General features: G+C 38.8%; 1 protein-coding gene across 1 annotated transcript in view; it reads left to right on the top strand.

Moving 5' to 3' along the window:
- LOC127576924 (myoferlin-like) overlaps window positions 1-18,847 on the top strand; it is a 183,359-nt gene that overhangs the window by 41,622 nt on the left and 122,890 nt on the right. Inside the window, 10 exon segments of the mRNA XM_052027748.1 lie at window positions 56-106; window positions 744-774; window positions 2,259-2,374; window positions 3,765-3,891; window positions 5,587-5,690; window positions 5,789-5,857; window positions 9,102-9,145; window positions 11,338-11,420; window positions 14,782-14,817; window positions 17,589-17,713. Of these exon segments, the coding sequence (XP_051883708.1) occupies window positions 56-106; window positions 744-774; window positions 2,259-2,374; window positions 3,765-3,891; window positions 5,587-5,690; window positions 5,789-5,857; window positions 9,102-9,145; window positions 11,338-11,420; window positions 14,782-14,817; window positions 17,589-17,713 (786 nt within the window).

Genomic DNA, 18,847 nt, shown 5'->3' with positions numbered 1-18,847 from the left:
TAAATTTTTTTTTCAGAGCTTCCAAGGCAAGTTTAATTTATTGTTTTCTTTTCAGGTGTACAATTCATTTTCATTGCGATCAGATTCACTAATGGGAGAATTCAAGGTGAGTTTTTAACTTGTGTATCTTGATGATTAGATTTAAATTATTAACAGAATTAATAAATCCAGCAAATAAAACTGCTAAACTTTATCTAAATCTCCCTTTTCCTGAATTGTTACATGTGCGTTTAAATTTGTGTGAAGCTGGAGTTTGGGATTATGAAAATGGGTATTTTGCATTTTTTTTTCTTGGAAACTCAAACTTGAATGTAGCATAGGTTGTGTTTGAGGTCTAGTACTGAGGTGAAAGGATATGTTCCTTATTATTCCAAAAAACAGGATTTTGGAAGTTTGTTTCACCATATCCATGAATTTTAATAACTTTTGACAGTGTTCAATTTCTGGGCACTCATGGTCAAACAAGGCATTCCTTGTTTGTAGTTGACTGCTTTTAGTTCCTGTCACTGGGGTCCTTGCAATCATTAGAGCCATTCTCTTCCCACACTTGAAAGGAATGTTTGCTGAACTATATAGTAAGATCACTATAATGATGTAAAATTTCAAGTAAGGTGCACCTGCACATAAAGTTGGCCTGGTAGCTTGTGTAGTCTGAAGTACATATCTCCTAGATGTTAACATTGTATTGTTTTGTAAAGTGAGGAATTAGACTTCACTTAAAATTTAACCATTTTGTTTTTCAGCTGGACATTGGTTATGTATATGATGAACCTGGTAGGTTGTGCTTTTCTTTGTAAATAGAAGTGGAGAAGGGAAACGTGCTTTGAATATCCATTTTCACAAAGCTGCTGAACACTTTAAATATATTGTGTCTTTTTCTCTTTCAAACTTGATATGTTGCTACTGTAATTTTGTTGTCAAACCATTCTCCCTTCCCCCTCCCCCAATTTTGCTTGTTAAGATCCAACTTCCTGTCCCAATGTCAGCATTTCTGCGTTCTCCTCCTATCTTTCTCTTCTGGATGCATAGGTAACTAAGATTGAAAATTACTTCATGTATCAGGTGTTCATTGCTGTAAGCTTTGTAGTTATAAATAGGTGTTGCCAAAATATTCCTTGGAACTGAAGTCTGCCAATGATTCCTTTGTGGCTACTTTAAACGTGCTCAATCTTGGTCGAGATCCAATGCAGTTAAGTTTGTGTAGTCCTGGATGCCATTTTTGCTATGGGGTTGTATGTCCTCTCCTGCTTCCAGTTCGGAGTAGTTGGGATTACAGTTTATCCGTGGCAGCATTCAGTGCCCTTAACTTGTAACAGCTACATTGATGGGTACAGATGTGTGGCTATGCTAGCCCAGTGCATGTTTACCTGCCAAAGGTTAGTATGGATTCCATCTTGCCTAGACCTTGCAGACAACCAGGAGGAACATTTCTCAATTTGAAACTCCTTCAAGGCAAAGAAGTCGAGGGCTGCTTTGGAGTTCTCTTAAAAACAGTTCCACCATCTCTTAAACAAAGGCTTCTTTGAAAGGCTATTTTAATTTTTTGATCAAAAATGACGAATTGGTACAAATTACCAGAGATTCATGAGCATTTTTGCAGATTTAGTTGTGCCATTTGCTGGAAGGCTTTGTGTAAGCAGTTATTGGAATGATGCAGGAATGGTTGCTTCAGCTACTGTGGCTATGATAATCCTCTAGTAGAACTGTCCCACTTTCCCTCTATTTTCCTGTAATGTTGCCTTTCAGTCATTATCAGTTTCCATTTTGAATGTTGATATTTGAATCCACTTCGTCATCTTTTGAGGCAATGCATTGGAAATAACTGTTTAAAAAGTTTCCTCAAGTGCCTCTTCCTTTTGGCCAATCACATTGGACCTTATTTCCACTGGAAACTTTCACTTTATGCTAATAAAATCCTTTTGGTTTTTGTTTTGAAAGCCTATATCAAATTTCTTCTTGTGCTCCATACAGACCAGTTTTTCTAGTCTCCAAGTAATACAGATCTTGCATCCCTTGTGCCAGTCTCCTTTCTACACTCCGAGATGGTGATATCCCCAATGACAACCAAGAACTGTACCAAAGCTGGAGCCCATATGGTGTTTTAAGATCACTTAGCATCAATGTTGCCCAGAGTGAACATCAATGCTAAATGAACACTAATGTATTTTCTGCTTCAGTTTCGTGCTACATTATTGGACAGTGTTGTGTAACTGGTGAAGGCTAAATACATTTTAAGATGAATATTTTGCTACCCACAGGACATGCTGTTTTGAGGAAATGGCTCCTGCTTCATGATCCTGAAGATACAAGTACAGGATCGAAGGGATACATGAAAGTCAGCTTATTTGTCCTGGCCACAGGAGATGAACCTCCGGTAATGGTTTTGTGGGTGATGTGTGAATTCAGTCTGTAGCCAAATGAACATTTTCTCTAGTAGTTTAGCATGTTCTCAACAGCTCTCTGCCACTGTGCTGTGAGCTATGGCTCTGCAAGCATCTTCTTTTATTAGAATACACACTGAGCCTCAATATCATGACCAAGTGTTTTCTAAGACATTTACTCTGTGACTGATAAAATTTGACAAAAGGGGTGCCCTCCTATGTAATGAAGGCACATGTTAAGGAAAGGTCAACATATTTAATTTGAATTTGGTACTTCAGGAGTGGGCAGGGTGAAAGCTGCTATCTTCAAAATAACTGGTTTAATTCAATATTAAGAATGCATTGCAGAGAGATTCATGAGGGTTAATGTTAAGTGGTGTTATAGTAGTAATTATTAGTGATCAGTATGAGCACTGCTAGTTGGTGCTATTTGGGGAAGCCCTATTCAGTAGTTGCCTACAAGAACGAAGATTAAATGGACACTTTCAAAAAGTAAATAAAACGATTGGTTCATGTGTTGAATAGCATTAAATGGGATATTATTGGAATACTTAATTGAGAAATGCAGAGTCACTCAACTGATATCGAGAGGTCACTAAACTCTCTTCATTCTGGTATGGCCCTTTCATTAGTTTGTTTAAGAGGGCACCCAGAAGGATATAATGTTGCATACAGATTAGTACACTAACCTTTTATTTTCACCTGGATCAAACAAGCAGCACTGCTGAATCTCGTACTCTTTAGTCATCAGGATAAATGCCACCACAATTACACCTCCCAATAGATGGGTGTGATTTGAGGAGCAACTAAATCTAAGTGGTCTGGGGAATTAAAACTACACTTTGGACACAAGTGGATGGTTTTCAATTTTTTTTTTTGAAGCAAATTGTTCAACAGTGGCAGATGGTCTTGGAAGAAAGTGATTAATTTGACATCATGTTATCTTTTTTCGTGGCTACCTGGTGCTGTGTACTGAAGATCATGTGTAATCAAGGCACAAGACATGTAACCAAGGTTTAAGAAGGAATCATTTAAGATAAAGGGATCCAAACAAGTTCTTTGGCCTGGCATACTCCTCACACTAATGAGGCACAGGAGGAACAACTTCATCTTTCAGTGATGGGCTGCAAGACCAAACTGCAAGCTGAGCTTTGCAGCAATAAAACCAAAATACTGCAGGGAAAGGAGCTTTTGAACAACAAGCTATCAAGCGCCCAGAGGTAATGGTGATGCTGGTGTCACAGTGGAACACCTCGCCACCAAAGCATCTCATAATGGGCAATGTTAAGTTGGTGAAAGAGGCAGGAATTGCACAGTAATGTTCTGCTTTGCAAGAGTTACTTTCTATTGTTCTGTTTTTGTTCGTTAAATTCTATTCAATAGATTGAGAAAAAAGTGCAAAATGAAGATGAGGATGATGTTGAAAGCAACTTGCTGCTTCCTGCAGGCCTCACTCTTCGATGGGTGACTTTTCTTCTAAAGATCTACAGAGCAGAGGACATCCCTCAGAGTAAGTTGGGTTTTGGGGTTGTAGAGGAGAGCATGGTAATTTTGGTGACAAGGATAAATACTACAACAATGTTCTGTTTAATCTGTAATATCCTGCCTTCAGCTACCTGCTTTCAATTTGTTCATTTGAACTTCTCAAACTATTTATGGTCTCTTGCCTTTCTACATAATGCACACTTTGTATCCTCAAAACCCAAGGGCTTTGCATAATTAGCTCATGTTGGTATTCTGGATCCAACAGAAGTTGAAAAGAGCTTGCCTACTTATTGACATTCTAAATTTTAATCTGCTTGGCAACCTGATCATCATCCTGTGCTAGAGCTTGCATTGATATTTTCACACTTATTATACACCACCTTCTAGAGATGCACCAACTTATTTTGCCCTTGTCCTCCAGCTGCCACAACCCAGTTTTGGACTGGCAGTTACACATTTCCTGCATCCAGTGCTGACTGATATTGAGCAGATGATGCGGGAAAGCTTTTAATTGGGGGAGGACTAATTACGATGATATTAGGAGGGAACTTGAAGGTAAATTGGGAATAGATGCTCTCGGGGAAATGTACAGTAGAAACGTGGAGGCTGTTTAGGGACCACTTGCATTGGGTTCTGGGTAGGTTTGTCCCACTGAGAAAGGGAAAGAATGGTAGGATAAAGGGACCAAGGTTGACAAGGGAAGTGAAATATTTAGTCAAGAGGAAGAAGGAAGCATACTTGTTTAGGAAGCAAAAATCAGGCAGGGCTCTTGAGAATTATATGGTAGCCAGGAAGGAGTTTAAGAGACTTGGGAGAGCTAGAAGGGGACATGAGAAGGCCTTGGTGAGTAGAATTAAGGAGGATCTTGGGGTCCAAGACCATCGATCCCTCAAAGTTGCTGCACAAGTTGATAGGGTAGTTAAGAAGGCATATGGTGTGCTGGCCTTCATTAGTTGGGGGATTGAGTTCAAGAGCTGTGAGGTAATGTTACAGCTCTGTAAAACTCTGGTTAAGCAAATGGATGTAAGAAAATGGGGGGTTGTGGGCTGTGCAGAAGGGAAGGGTTGGATTGATCACGGAGTAGGCATTTGTATTGGTCAGCACAACATTGTGGGCTGAAGGGCCTATACTATGTTGTACTGTTCTGTTTTCTCTCACCCCATCCAAACCCTTCTTAATCAATAGGCCCTTCCTTGCACTTCAGTTATGAGCCCATTTTCTGCATTTCTATATTGCTCTCCTTGACTTTCAAATATGCACCACCACCCAAATTTCTTCTCAACTCTTCCAATTATTTCCATATTGACTAATTAAAAAAACCTGCAGAGGCAGTTTTATAGGGTCACTGTCACCTTGTATAGGGAAGGGCTGTCTTCCCAACCCTTATCTTGCTCTCTCTCCACCTTCAAGTAGTCAAATTGTTTGGTACTGCCTTTTGACCTGTATCCTTAAACTCTTTGATCTGTTGCATTATTTAATTTGACCGTATCATCTTAGTTTGAGAGTGTATAATTGTGGTAGATCCTACTTTAGTCAATGTCACTGTTGCCAGTATTGAAAGCAGTTAAGCTAGATTTGGGTCCAAGATTTAGTCTGTATTATTCTTTTAAGTTTTGTATTTGGAAATTAAAATTTGATTTCTGGCTTTGGTTATTGAGTTTAGTGCACTCAACTAATATAGTAGAGATACAAATTTTCTTCTTGTGTTACTCCATTTTAGTGGATGATGCCTTTGCAGAAAGTGTGAAGTCAATATTTGGAGTAGGATCTGACAAGAAAAACCTTGTGGATCCATATGTGGAAGTTAGCTTTGCTGGGAAAAAAGTAAGAATCTATCCATGTCCATATTCGGTGATATCAATGTGGAATTTCTGAATGTAAAAATTGCCTTCAACATGTAACACTGACTTTTTTCTCTTTAGCTTTGTACAAAGATAATAGAAAAGAATGCAAATCCTGAGTGGAACCAAGTTCTCAACCTTCAAGTCAAGGTAGGATCTGCTGCATTTCATAATCTGCAATTGCTTTGAGTTGGCCATGTTGAGTCAGTGGCCACTGTCATTTCCATGTCCATTCCTATCCACCTTGAGCTATGTTTTCCTGTGATCTAATGCTTTTTGTCAGCATAGCTGGAAACTGGAAATGCCATAGAACCTCATGAACAGAATCTAGAATTACATGCTTAAACATTTTTTTTTTCATTTGGGCAGTTGCAAATTAGATGCGGAGAGAAATATGATGACATTATGACAGGAAGGCAATGAAAACAATGAATATGCACACGCAAATCTTTAGATCCTTGTGGTTTTGTACCTGAGATTCAAATTGTGTGTCTAGATGAAATAGTGAGGAATTGGAGAACACTTGAGCTTGACTAACTGGGTGTAATTAATTTTCCATATTGAATCATGGATTCTGTCCTCTGGCATAAATTTCCCTCTTCATATTTACACCAGAAGTTGCCTATGTAAACTTTAAAGATTTAATTATGTGTCTTTACTCCCTAGGCATTTCAATGTTGTCACGAAAGAACAGCATAATTATAGTATGATTAGTTTACAAAGGCAGTGTCCATTGTAACAGTATAAATAGAAATTGAGATTGAAACAGTTGAAGGGGATGTAACAAATATAACCACAAGAAGTCAAATGGCAGCAGCTAACGTATGGATGGAAAATTTTCTGAATATGGATAATTGCTGAATGTGCAGTACATGCCCTTGATGCCCCTTTCTTCCCATCACTAAAGGGATGATGTTTCAAAGAATACAGAGGGGTCCATCACTGTTACTTAAATCCTCTATCGATGTAATTACTGATGTGTTCAACAGTAATAACAGGAGCTCCTATCCGTCCCATCTGTTGGTGGAATAGATTCCAAAACTTGCTGTCTTTCTAAATCTGCTTGACTTGAGACTAATTTTGAACAATCCTATTTTATAAGATGTTGGCTTGGTGCTTAGCAGTACTTAAGGTCCACATGCTTTATTTTACCTTCATAATAAAATAACTATATTTGATCCAAGTGGCTTGCTAACCTAGTTGAGGAATTTGTTTATCCATATTAATGGCCATATAAAGGTATTCCCAAATAAAGATTGCAACTCTGATAATTGGTCGTTATGTCATTATTGTTATTGTGTGCAAGTAATAAAATGGCACTCGGCTATTGGTAACAAAATTTAATATCAAAGCCAAAATCAGGATCTTTGTGGAAGTGTTTTCACACAATACATACAATTATCCTTCTTGTTTAAGTTTTTGATCATTATTTGAGAGGTTGTGTTGTCACTTTTTTTTTAAAAAAAGCCCAAATGGAATAAAAATGTAAATGTCATTGATTAGTTGTGTAGTTTCCATAGTTACGATCTTGAGGTTTGGTTAGAATTCTTCTTCTTTGCCATATTCCACTATTTTGCAAGTCTTGGGTTACTGTATGAGTGACAAGGACGACAGTGGAATTTTTCATGAAGCAAGTCTGCCAATGGGCTTCCACCACAATGGGACACTTAAATGATTTCTGAGCATTATTGAAACAGATATAGCATTGTATATATCAGCTGGTAAGGTTTTCAAAAAAAAATTGGATAGGTGTTCATGAATTTGGCTTTGTCATTGATACCATATTAAATTCAATGTTGTCGGTTGTTTTCAGAAGTAGTCTATTTTTCTTAGAGCAGCATGACCAGAGGGTGTAAAGATCATGCTGATCTTAAGTAGATATCATTGGTGTTTGTTCCACCTCTTCAAAAATGGAACAAGCAAAACATTTGTAGGCAACATTTGATGTGAATTGCTAAAGATACTTTGTCATATTTAGGTCAAAGTAGAGTTTATTGTCATAGGCACAAGTATATGTATGCACAGGTGCAGTGGAAAACTTGCAGTAGGATCATAGGCACATAGCATCATATAAGCTACTCATTAGGTTATGCCTAGGCCAATTATATTAATGGTAATGGATATGTCATGCTATCCTAGTACACAGTCAGTTTTGACAAGTGTATTTTCCAATGCTTTTTCCCAATGTATTTTCCCCCCTTCAGTTGCTCTGTCTGCTTGCTTTTAACTATTGGAGCCATATTTAGTTGTCTTTGAAATTGCCAATCGCTCCTGCCAAGTTCAAATTCATCAGGTTTCCAGCAACTGCAAGTTCAAAAGCTAAATACTGCAGAAGCTGGAAATGTGAAATAAAATCCATAATACTCAGCTGGAGATCAAGCATGTGGGATGGAAAAAAAATGTGGATACTTTGGATCAACACAAAAAAACTGGATCAATGACTTCATCAGAACAGCAAACAGTTGAGAAACTGTTTCTAAGAATCAAAGCTTAAATGACAGAAAAGGACACAAAGGATAGGTGAAGATGCAAGAGGGTCCAGAAAAGATTTGAGTGATTCCTGGCATAAAGGACGACACTTGTAAGGATAGATTAGAGAGTTTGGACTCCTTGGAGAAGGGATGAGGGGAAAGTTGAGCAAGTATATAAAAATAACGAGGGATCTGAACAGAGTGGGGCTGTTTCAGAGGGGTTGAGGACTAGAGCTCACATTTATAAAAAAGGAGGATTTAAGAGTTGAATGAGGAAAATTTTTTTTAATAGTGTGTGGTTGGAATCTGGAATCCACCTTTTGTGGATGTGGTGGGGGCAGGTTCCATGGTAGCCAAGAGGATATTGGATAAATGCATGTTGAAGAAAATTTTCAAGGCTACAGAGAAGGTGTAGCAGGTTGAAACTAGAGTTTCTTTGGTTGAAAAACTAACAAACACAATAGGATGAGTAGAAGTTTTCTGTTCATGTAATCGTTCTATTTCTATCCCTCTATGGAAGAGGATAACTGGAACTTGTGTTGGTGGGTGGTGGGGAGAAGCTTATCTCAAAGAAGTGGAAATAAGAGTAGTAGAATCATTGAAATCTTGGGTAAAGGGCTCGGAGGTCTCTGTTACAGATTGACCCATGACTACTTTTGGATACTGAATTCTGGTAGTCTTAATGTTCTGTGTATGGTGTTAAGCTTGTGCTTGCAAATCAGATTGGTGGTAGATAGCTTGTACTGCAGTATGACTCATGACGTTGTCAAGTTGTTTGTACAAGATATGTTTACTGGTCCGTAATGAACCCAACAAGGATTGATTAAATGCAACTGTTAAAACTGTTCTTTGTTTTCTCTTGCATGGCAATAATAAATGTAGAAGAAATGAAATAGTATAATATTTTTCTTGTCGTCTTTCAGTTTCCGTCAATGTGCGAGAAATTACGCCTGACACTTTTTGATTGGTGAGTATGCAGCAAAAGTTTTCATTCCCTGCATGTTGACTTTATTTAACGTTTTATGTGAACGATTAAGTGTAGATAATTCCTATAAATGAATTGGCTTGGGGTCAAGTGGTCTTTGACCAAGTCACCTTGGGTGCTGATGCTGAAGAACAAGGAAGCAAAGAAGGGGTGAGGCAGGAAACCGCAGTTTTAAGGGAGAGTAACTACACTTTGGTGCATTTACTAAAAGGCTGGTTTGCCCTAATATTAAAAATTTACTGCTTCAGAAGGGTTGTAACTTGCATGTGCGTGGATTTTGTAAGAAACAATGTACTGCCTTGTACAAACAGATGAGGAACTCTGTATATTATCCAGTGAGCATTTTTTTTTCTTTATTGCTGATATTTCAGTGATGCAACTTATTGTGGGATTATAGTCCTCCATTTTCCTTTTAACAACAATCCAAAAAAAACAAATTAGTCTGTTAAATTATTCACTTCCAAATTTGTCTGGAGTGATAGGAGGAGGACGATGAGTGTGGCTTCCTGAAAGGAATAATAATTGATGTACAGGGATTGGAGGGGAGATAACAAGTTACAATTGTATATAAAGCTGGCTAAAAGGTTCTTCTTCAGGAAATTCCTTTCCCTGTGACTCACTGGACTGCAGTAGGAAGTCCTTGAATTGCATTTTCAAGTACCAAATGATATACTAAACAAAAGGTTGATTTATGCTGGCCAAGGCCAGTGGTTCCAAAGGGGACTGCCAGTGTTCAGCTACTGATCCCTGTAAGTCCCAGACTTGGGTAGATTCATTGTATGTCCACTCTGCTGAAAGGCATGCACTGGTGTAACCATCATTACTCAGTTACTGTAGTTTGGAAGCAGAACTCAGCATTGCTGAGATGCCACAGTATTTTGTGCAACTTGTGCTCACTGGTTCTGAGCTGTAACCTACTGCATGTACAGTAGCAATCAGGAGCATATCATTAACCACTTTTGATTGTCTAGTAGAAATGGCATGGACTGCTATGTTCTCCAGGTCTGACAGACAGAAGCAGTACTTATGGCAGCGTATCATTACCAGTCTTTTAAGTCAAATTTTAAGACTGTTTTGTTTCTACCTGTTTTGTTCCCTCTTGTCTGAATGACACATACTGCCATGGTATTACAATTCCATAAACTTTGTTACCAATAACATTGAATAAAACTATTTTTACTTTGGGATCTGGAAGTCATTCGCAAAACTAGCATGTATTCCCCATCCTTAATTGCCCATGAATGTAGTGACTTGTTAATTAAAGAGTTGAGTACGCTGGTGGGTCTAGAGTTGCATTTCAACCAGTTGGGGCAAAATATGTAGATACCCACCCCTGAAGCGCATTTAAGTGAACTAGGTGGGTATTTAACAACCTGGTAGTTTTTGTAGTTACTGTTCTAATTTTTTTTAAATTCTAGACTATTAACTGAACTTTAATTCCAGCTCCCATGGTGGATTTTGAACTTGTATTATCAGTCCAGACCTCTGGATTACTAGTCTGATGGTTCAATCACTATACTAGGTACAGTGAGTCTTGGCCCTTTTTTGTTGTCATTACCAAGATTTTTTAATCAAATTTGTAAGTTTTTTGTTAAGTATTTATAGCTATCCATAACATCAAGGCATGAAAGTAGAAACTGCTTTATTTTTGCAACTACTTCTGAGCTGTGCTGATTGTTCTGCTTATGGAAGTATTCTGTAGCCGGCCTGTAGAACAGGCTCTGCTAACCTCGAGTTGAATTGGTTACTTGATCAATTGGAACAATGATTGGATGGAGTGTTGTCTTTCTAGTGGCTTACTACTAATTACTGCAAGGATGAGATCCAGTTTAGCCTAATTTAAAGTCAGAGTTTATTGTCATATGCACAAATACATGTATGCACAGGTGCAATGAAAAACTTGCAGCAGCATCACAGGCATCTAATGTCATATAAGCAGCATTCACAAGAAAACATAAATAATACACAAGTTTTACAAGAAAAAGACGCATTTAGAACCAAAAACAAAGCCAATTTTAGTGCAAAGTGATCAGAGTGGTCATAGTGTTGCTAAACTGAAGTGGTGATTTAGGGTTTTCCCGGTTGGTTTAAGAACTGAATGGTTGAAGGGAAGTAGCTGCTCTTGAACGTGGTATAGGCAATAATATTTTAAAAAAATGATAAACATCTTTTAGGGATCGGCTGACTGGAAATGATGCAATTGGGACAGCATATTTGTACCTCTCCAAGATAGCTTCATCTGGTGGCGAAGTTGAAGGTTTGTGCTTTCCTCTTCTTTTCTCTCCACCCCCCCCCCCCCCCCCCCCAATTGTTGCTGTTAATGTACAATTTAACTTCCAAAATCTGACAATGCCTCAGTCAAGCTAAAATGCCACCATTCACCAAACAGATGCACGTCAAAATCTGTTATGATGGCTTCAATCATTTGAGGGATGTTAAATCCTACAATATACTTTCTAATATGGAAAACTCTCAGATAGTAACAAGTTGGTGTCATTTCTCCTCTTGGTAAAGCCTACAGTGCCTGACATCAGTGGTCTTCCAGCCCAGTATTAATTAGGCCCAATTCCACTTAGGTTCTGAAATCGGACTGGTATCATTTGGCAGAGAGAAGTGTATACAAATTTAGTTGATGCTGATTTAAAGAAGGGGAATAGTAGCTTGGAGTATTAACAAGTAGGTTACAATTGCTTTGAAACCTCCCTTTTTATTTCCCTCCTTGTGTGCTTCTCATCCTCCACTTGACAAATCTCCAAAAATCAAGGCTTGGAATCTGCTTCCAGGTTTTTCCATAAATTGTGGTTTTGCCAATTTGATTTTAATAAATATCACAAGCTGCATTTAAGTTCCACCTTGGATCATAAGATTCAAGGGTATGAGTCTTCCGGTGCCATAATCCACCATGCTCAGAAAGAGTCCATTCTACTTAATTTTGGAGCAAAACTAAGAAAGCAGTGTCTTGCATGTATCTATGCTAAAGTCTAGAAGTTATCCAGGCAATACCATGTAGATAATTTGTCCAATGTGCTTTTCATCATGCAGTATAAAATTTTAATTTTGGGGCAACTTGTATTTTAATCTTTTCCAATGTTCTATAATTGAATCTGTTTTCCCAGTGTGAAGCTCTCTAACAAGAATTTTCAGATCACTTTGCATCCAACCAGGCCCTTTTGGGTATGAGTCACCTTTTTGCACCCTGATGCAATATCCTTTCAGTGCAAGGAAACTTGGGCAGCCTGTTTGTTTTCTTTCTCCGCCTCACCCGCAGTCCAACACTCTTCCCTTGCTCCTTCTCTCCTTCAGGCCCTGTTCCATCTTGCTAAACGTGGCAGCTTCCTGATATTTCATGTGCTTCACTGTCCCATTTAGTGTAGGGTTCACTCTCTGAACCCCATCCCCAACTCTCCAGTGCTCAGCTCTCCTTTTGCCACGCAGCATCGCTCCCACCCTCCCCTCCCCCCCCACCCCTACAATTTTCCCCAACCAGTGCTGCGTTCTGATGCTACCACCATTCCTTCCCATCCTCGTTTGATCTCCTTGACTGAGTACTGAGTGGCACATTTTCATTTGGAGTTTCCAGCAAGAGGCTTACAACCAAAAATTATTTGCCCCCTCTGTTGCTCACCACTGCATCTTTTTGGGGTTACTGATGTTTCTAGGCCAATGCACCTTGCAATGCTGGTAGCCTTGGGTTACACTGGAAAGAAAACATTAACATGCTGGAAATCAAAAATAAGACGCAATGTGATAAATATTCAGCAGGTCAGGCAGCCTCCAATGAGCGTGAAATGGAGTTGATGTTTTGGGTTGATGATCTTTCAGAATGCTGGCCTTGAATTAGAACCTTGTCATCAAGCAATACTATGAGCTACTAATGGAAAGACATACAGCACAGAAACTGACCTTTTGGCCCATTGTGGCCATGCCAACTATCAAGTATCTATCTATACTAATCCCATTTACCAGCACTTGGATTGTAGCCAGTTATGCCTTGGCAATTTAGGCGCTCACCCCGATGCTGCTTAAATATTGAATTTCTTGTCTCTTCCTCAATTCTTGTTTTTACTTCTTCCCGCCCTCCCCCCTCCCCCTCCCAAACTTTAAATGTATGATTTCTGGTCTTGTACACCTCTGCCGTGGGGGGGGGGGGGGGGTGGAAACTTGCTTAGTAACTTAATTTTGTATCTCTCTATTGGATTTCCCCCTCAGGCACTTCTGTTCCTGGGAAAACCAGTCCAGTCTATCCAGTCTTTCCTCGTCTCTGGAATGTTACATCCCATGAGGCAACGTATTGGTGTATCTCCTCTGCATCCTCTCCAGTATAATTATGTCCTTTAGTGTGGTGATCAGAACAGTTCCAATTGTGGCCTAACTACATTTTATAACATTGTACCACAAACTCCTTAAACTCTGTGCCCTGGCTAATGAAGGTTAGAATTTTATATGTCACCTTCACCGCCCTGTCAATCTGTGCTGCCACCTTTAGGGATCTTTGTACCTGTACACCAAGGTCCCTTTTGTTCCTCCAGTACTTCCCAGGATCATCTATCAGACCCCTCAAAACCTTAATATTCTTATGGTATAGATTTATCTGTGGCCCTATATGAAAAGATTGGGTGCATATTTTTAGCCTATGGCTCCGTAGAAAGTTAATGCAGAGTATCTTTCATTCATGGAAAATTGCATACAACATTGTGTAACTAGCCTATTAAATTGTTATACTATCTACACTTGAGCATGCATTTCAAATTCCATTTGTACATGGTCTTGTTAAATAACATAAAAAGCATTGTAAACACTTTCTCTTTAGCCATGATGATATACATAAGATTAATAGCTACCTGGTCATAATAATCTAGCTTTGAACATTCCAGAGAAACGTGAGACAGAAGATGCTGGAATCTGGAGCAAAAAATAAACTGCTCGAGGAACTCAGTGAGTCCAGATGGAGGGTCACCACCTTAATGTCAACTGCCCATTTTCCTCTATGGATGCTGCCTGACTCATTGAGTTCCTCTAGCACTGTTTATTTTGCTTAGATTTCAGAATGGATGCTGCTAAATAAAGTAACATAACAAATTGACAAAAGAAGAAAAAGGCTTTTCTAATCTGTGTTCCTCAGTACAGCTCCCGACAACATCTCTGATAACAAACCACTCCCATTCTATGCTTTTTATTTTAACTGCATACGGAGTATTAGTTAGGTGAATAGCCATTTGCAGGGCATGGTGCCTTCTAAACAACAACATCTTTCTTCAGAATCCCCAAGAAGCCCTTGTCCTGTGAAGTGCATGTCAGGTAATATAGTTCCTGACTGTCTCCCTGTCTCCAATCAGATGGTGTGCGGTAGCAGCGTACAAATGACCATCACAACCCCACACCATCCCAAATAACTTCACAAGGTGCAGGGTTCCACGAAACGTATCACATCACGTATATAGAAGGGCAAGGAGATTTGATCTCTCTGATTTTGAACAGTGGTGTACGTTGGCACTCCATGGTGATGTAGTATAAATGAATTGCGAAGTTGGCTGTGTGTAATGCCTACAACATTGAGACTGGTTAATAACATTTTATTTTGAAATGTTCTAACTTGTTTTTGTTTCCCTACAATCCAGATGATGAGGGAACTGGGGCTTCTCCATCAAATGAAGGTTCATTTCTTGGTCTAAACTTTCAACCTCCACTGCCAATTATAATATTTTGGTGTGAAAGAGTATAATGATCTAGCATATATGTTCATTAATGAGTTGGGTAAATTTGCCTCAAAATGAATAATGTAAAGATATTTGGCAATGGATGTTTTCACACGTAATGGCTACTGGACTTGAGCTGTTTAGCTGGCTTGGCATTCTTTTTCCCCTTTTTATAAAAGACTCCGAAAAATGTGAGCAACTAGCATTTCCGATTTCATTGTAGGCTCAAATGTGCATTTAACTGGTAAGGTTATAACCTCTGAATATCTTGCTTTAAAATGCCACACTGAGATGAAAAATGAAACTAAATATAGCTTGGCAGCTGTTTTTTTTTGTTTAAATCATCTACCACCAAACTACAATCACTTTGTTTTTCTCTCCTTGCTTCCCTTATACTGCTGGATATGGTGACTCAGTGCTGGATATGGTGACTCAGTGCTACATGCTGGCTGTTTGTCATTGGCAGCCTTCCAGCATCTTAGTCAACTAGCCTGAGCCAAATGAATCCCTCCACAATGTGTGCTTCCAGCTGTGATAACTGCATGGCATTCAGGAGTGGAGCCCTTGATCATTTCAGTATTTTTGCTTTAATAATGTTGCAGTTATAAAAACAGAAATGAGAATTTGAGAAATCCAGCCAAGATTGGTTGATGTTGCGCATGCTATGGATTGTACAGAGATCACTTTACTGCCATGTCTGGCATTAACTCTGACTAAATGAAGTCCATCATTGTAATTCTAGTACATTTGTGTCAAAATAGATACTTGGGAAGCTTCATGCAAATAGTCTGCAAAAATGTTTGAGTCTTTTTTTAACTATAAGACTTGATCAACTTCAACTTCCCACTATTCATTTCACTTATTAATAACACATTTTTTAAAAAAGTATGTACTTTAATTTTCCTGACCAATAATTTGCATTACAAAAATTTTTTTTAAACAATTGACTAACTTTCCCCATTTAGACATCTAGAATAAACCATGCTGGTAAAATGCACACTGATCCTACATGCTTTGGCCTAAAGCTGCACTAATTGCTTGCCATCATTGTGTTCATTGAATAACTGCTTATGTTATTGTGCTAAGTCTTGTCCTTCCACAGAAACCAAATGATTTTTTTAAAAAAGCGCAATTGATGTCACAAGATTAGACACATAGTTAATATTTACTACCTAGTTTGTTAATCAAAGAATGCATCTTCCCAAGGTAACTCTTAGATCAATTGGCATCAGGATTTCCCTGGGCCTTCAGATCACTGGCAGAAATAATGCAGACTTAATCCGTTGCCTCTGGCTGTAACTACCAAAATTTATTCCTCAGTGTCATTTTTGAATTTGGTGGGTTTGGTTTATTGATAGAACTGGTTTAAGTATTCCTCTGTACTATGTATTCTGCTCTTCCTAGTTTTCAACCTTCCTTGGCAGATTTGGACTTGTTCTAATTTCTCTATTAATGATTTAATATCTCACCCTTTTACTACATCTGTCATGTGGGATTCAACACAAAATGTTCGGTGAATATGTGCGGTTTAAGGTTTGCTACAATTATTGGCATTCTTGGGTAAGAACACCTACAATTTTACTGTGACCCATGGCAGAAACCCTTAATATCCTGTAAATTGGCTTGGTCCATTATCTGGGTGAAACATCTGGAAAAGCTCGGGCAACGTGGCTTTTTCACTGAAGTGTTTTAAAAGCAGGTTTTAGAATTTAAAGTAAATTGTGTCTAACTCTTGATGCTTGTGACTAATTTAATTCTGTGGTAGCATTACAAGACTTTTTTTTTAAAAACTGCTTGTTCAGAGTAACTATGTGTTTTCTGTTAAACTTGGTTTATATTGACCAAAGCAAATACTTGGTTACTGGTTAAATGATCTCATTATAGCATTTTTGGTTGTTACTTTGAATATTTTTTGCTTCAAATTTTCCCCTTTGGGCTTCAGACTGTTAGACTTGGTTTACATTGATTTGAATGCAGGTACTTGGGAACTGGTTAAATAATTTCATGGCAGCAATTTTTCTGTTTTGACTTTTTGCTTCAGGTTTTCCCTGGGCCTTCAGACCTTCTGTATTTTATCTGCTGAAGGGGGGGGGGGGTGATAAAATAAGCCATTACTTTTCCACACTGCTAGTGAAAGTGATATCTGGAGAGCAGAAGGATAGCAATTCCACAACATGGATCATTGCAAACTTTTTTTCTCTTCTTTCCACACCTCCACTGAAGTGGAAAGTGCTCTGATAGGAACTGAAACAATTGCAAATAATGGGGGCAAGTAGTAGGTTAGTTGTTTGGCTGCATAATTGTGTAGAAAGTATAATGATTTATCACTTTTTTTTTGTTTCAGGAGATTGCCTCTAGACTTGGTTTCAGGGGGCAGGATAGGGAGTGTCTGTATGTTCCTGTTCATTTTTTCAGTATTCATTCTGTATGATGGAGTTGAGAAAAATAAAACTTTGGTTCTTGTCAATCCAAGTTAGTGAGGCCTAGAAGTAAGTTTGGTAAATGGAAGTCCTAGTTGAGGTCTGGAAACGATTCTGTTCAGTAAGTTAATTTTACTTAGAACCCATTTTACTCCCATTTCAGATGAGTTTTTTTTTAACCCTCTGCAATTGTTACTTGTCTGTTACGCAATCTGCGCACATGCTAACAAACTAACTTGCACTAATGAATTTTTAGTGAATGCTCGAGAAATACCAGTGTGGTTTGCTGATCATTTTGTCTTTTGATAGGGGAAACTGGAGATGAATCAATAGGATTTCTTCCAGCTTTTGGCCCTGCTTTTATCAACTTTTATGGGAGCCCCAGAGAATATACTGGCTTTCCTGATCCTTATGAAGACTTGAACCATGGAAAGGTTAGTCAGAATAATGTAACTCACTGTCTGATTTAATAGTAATGTGTAAATGTATCTAATAACTTATTCTGAGAAAACTACTCGGATGTTGTTGTGCTCCTTTGTGTTCAGCCGCAGAAATCAATGTCTTCAGCCCCGCATCAATAAGTTTTTAAAGACCTGTGGCCAATAACATTTGATTTGTGGCTTGGAAGTTGGACCGTGAATTTAATTTGAGGCAGACATGGGCCAGATCTATTGCAATTTGATCTGTGGGAACCATCTAAATGACCTTGATGGTGCATCTTGTGCCATTTTGCTAATTTTCTGGCTTTCCATTGGAGGTTTTAATCCAACGTAACAATATGCAGGAGAATGTTATTGAGTCATTGACGCACCTGATGTGGGTTCTGATCTGCATTAGGGAGGTAACTGGAACCATAATCATAAGACTTAGGAGCAGACTTGGGCCATTTGGTCAATCGAGTCTGCTCCACCATTCAATTATGGCTGATTTTTTTTATATATTGTGTATGCGTGTGTATATATATTTCAACCCCATTCTCCTGCCTTCTCCCCGTAACCCTTAACTCCTTTGCCAATCAAGAACTTATCAATCTCTGCCTTAAATACACCCAATGACTTTGCCTCCACAGCCCTCTATGGCTGCGAATTCCACAGATTCACCACCCTCTGGCTGAAGAAATTCCTCCTCATCTCAGTTATAAAGGGACGTCCCTTTTATTCTGAGGCTGTGCCCTTGCATCCTAGACTCTTTCCTATTAATGGAAACTTCCTCTCCATGTCCACTCTATCCAGGTCTCTAAGTGTCTGGTAGATTTCAATGAGATTCCACCCCACCCCTGCATCCTTCTGAACTCCATTGAGCACAGGCCCAAAGACATCACAGGCACTCCTTGTGTTAAGCCTTCCATTCCTGGGATTATTCTTGTGAACCTCATCTAGACCCTCCCTAGGGCCAGCACATCTTTCCTTAGCGATGGCACCCAAAATTGCTTTCAGTATTCTAAATGCAGTCTGACCAATGCCTTACTAAGCCTCAGCAGTACATCCTTGGAGATTGTACTGGAGGCTGGTAGTGTGCACTGGAATGTTGTTGTGGGAAAAGGTTCTTTCAGGTCTTAAGTGCAGAGG

The sequence above is a fragment of the Pristis pectinata genome, chromosome 12, assembly GCF_009764475.1.
Source record: "Pristis pectinata isolate sPriPec2 chromosome 12, sPriPec2.1.pri, whole genome shotgun sequence".
NCBI lineage: Eukaryota > Metazoa > Chordata > Chondrichthyes > Rhinopristiformes > Pristidae > Pristis > Pristis pectinata.
The sequence above is the reverse complement of the archived record's forward strand: the minus strand, read 5'-3'. Positions and strand labels throughout refer to the sequence as shown.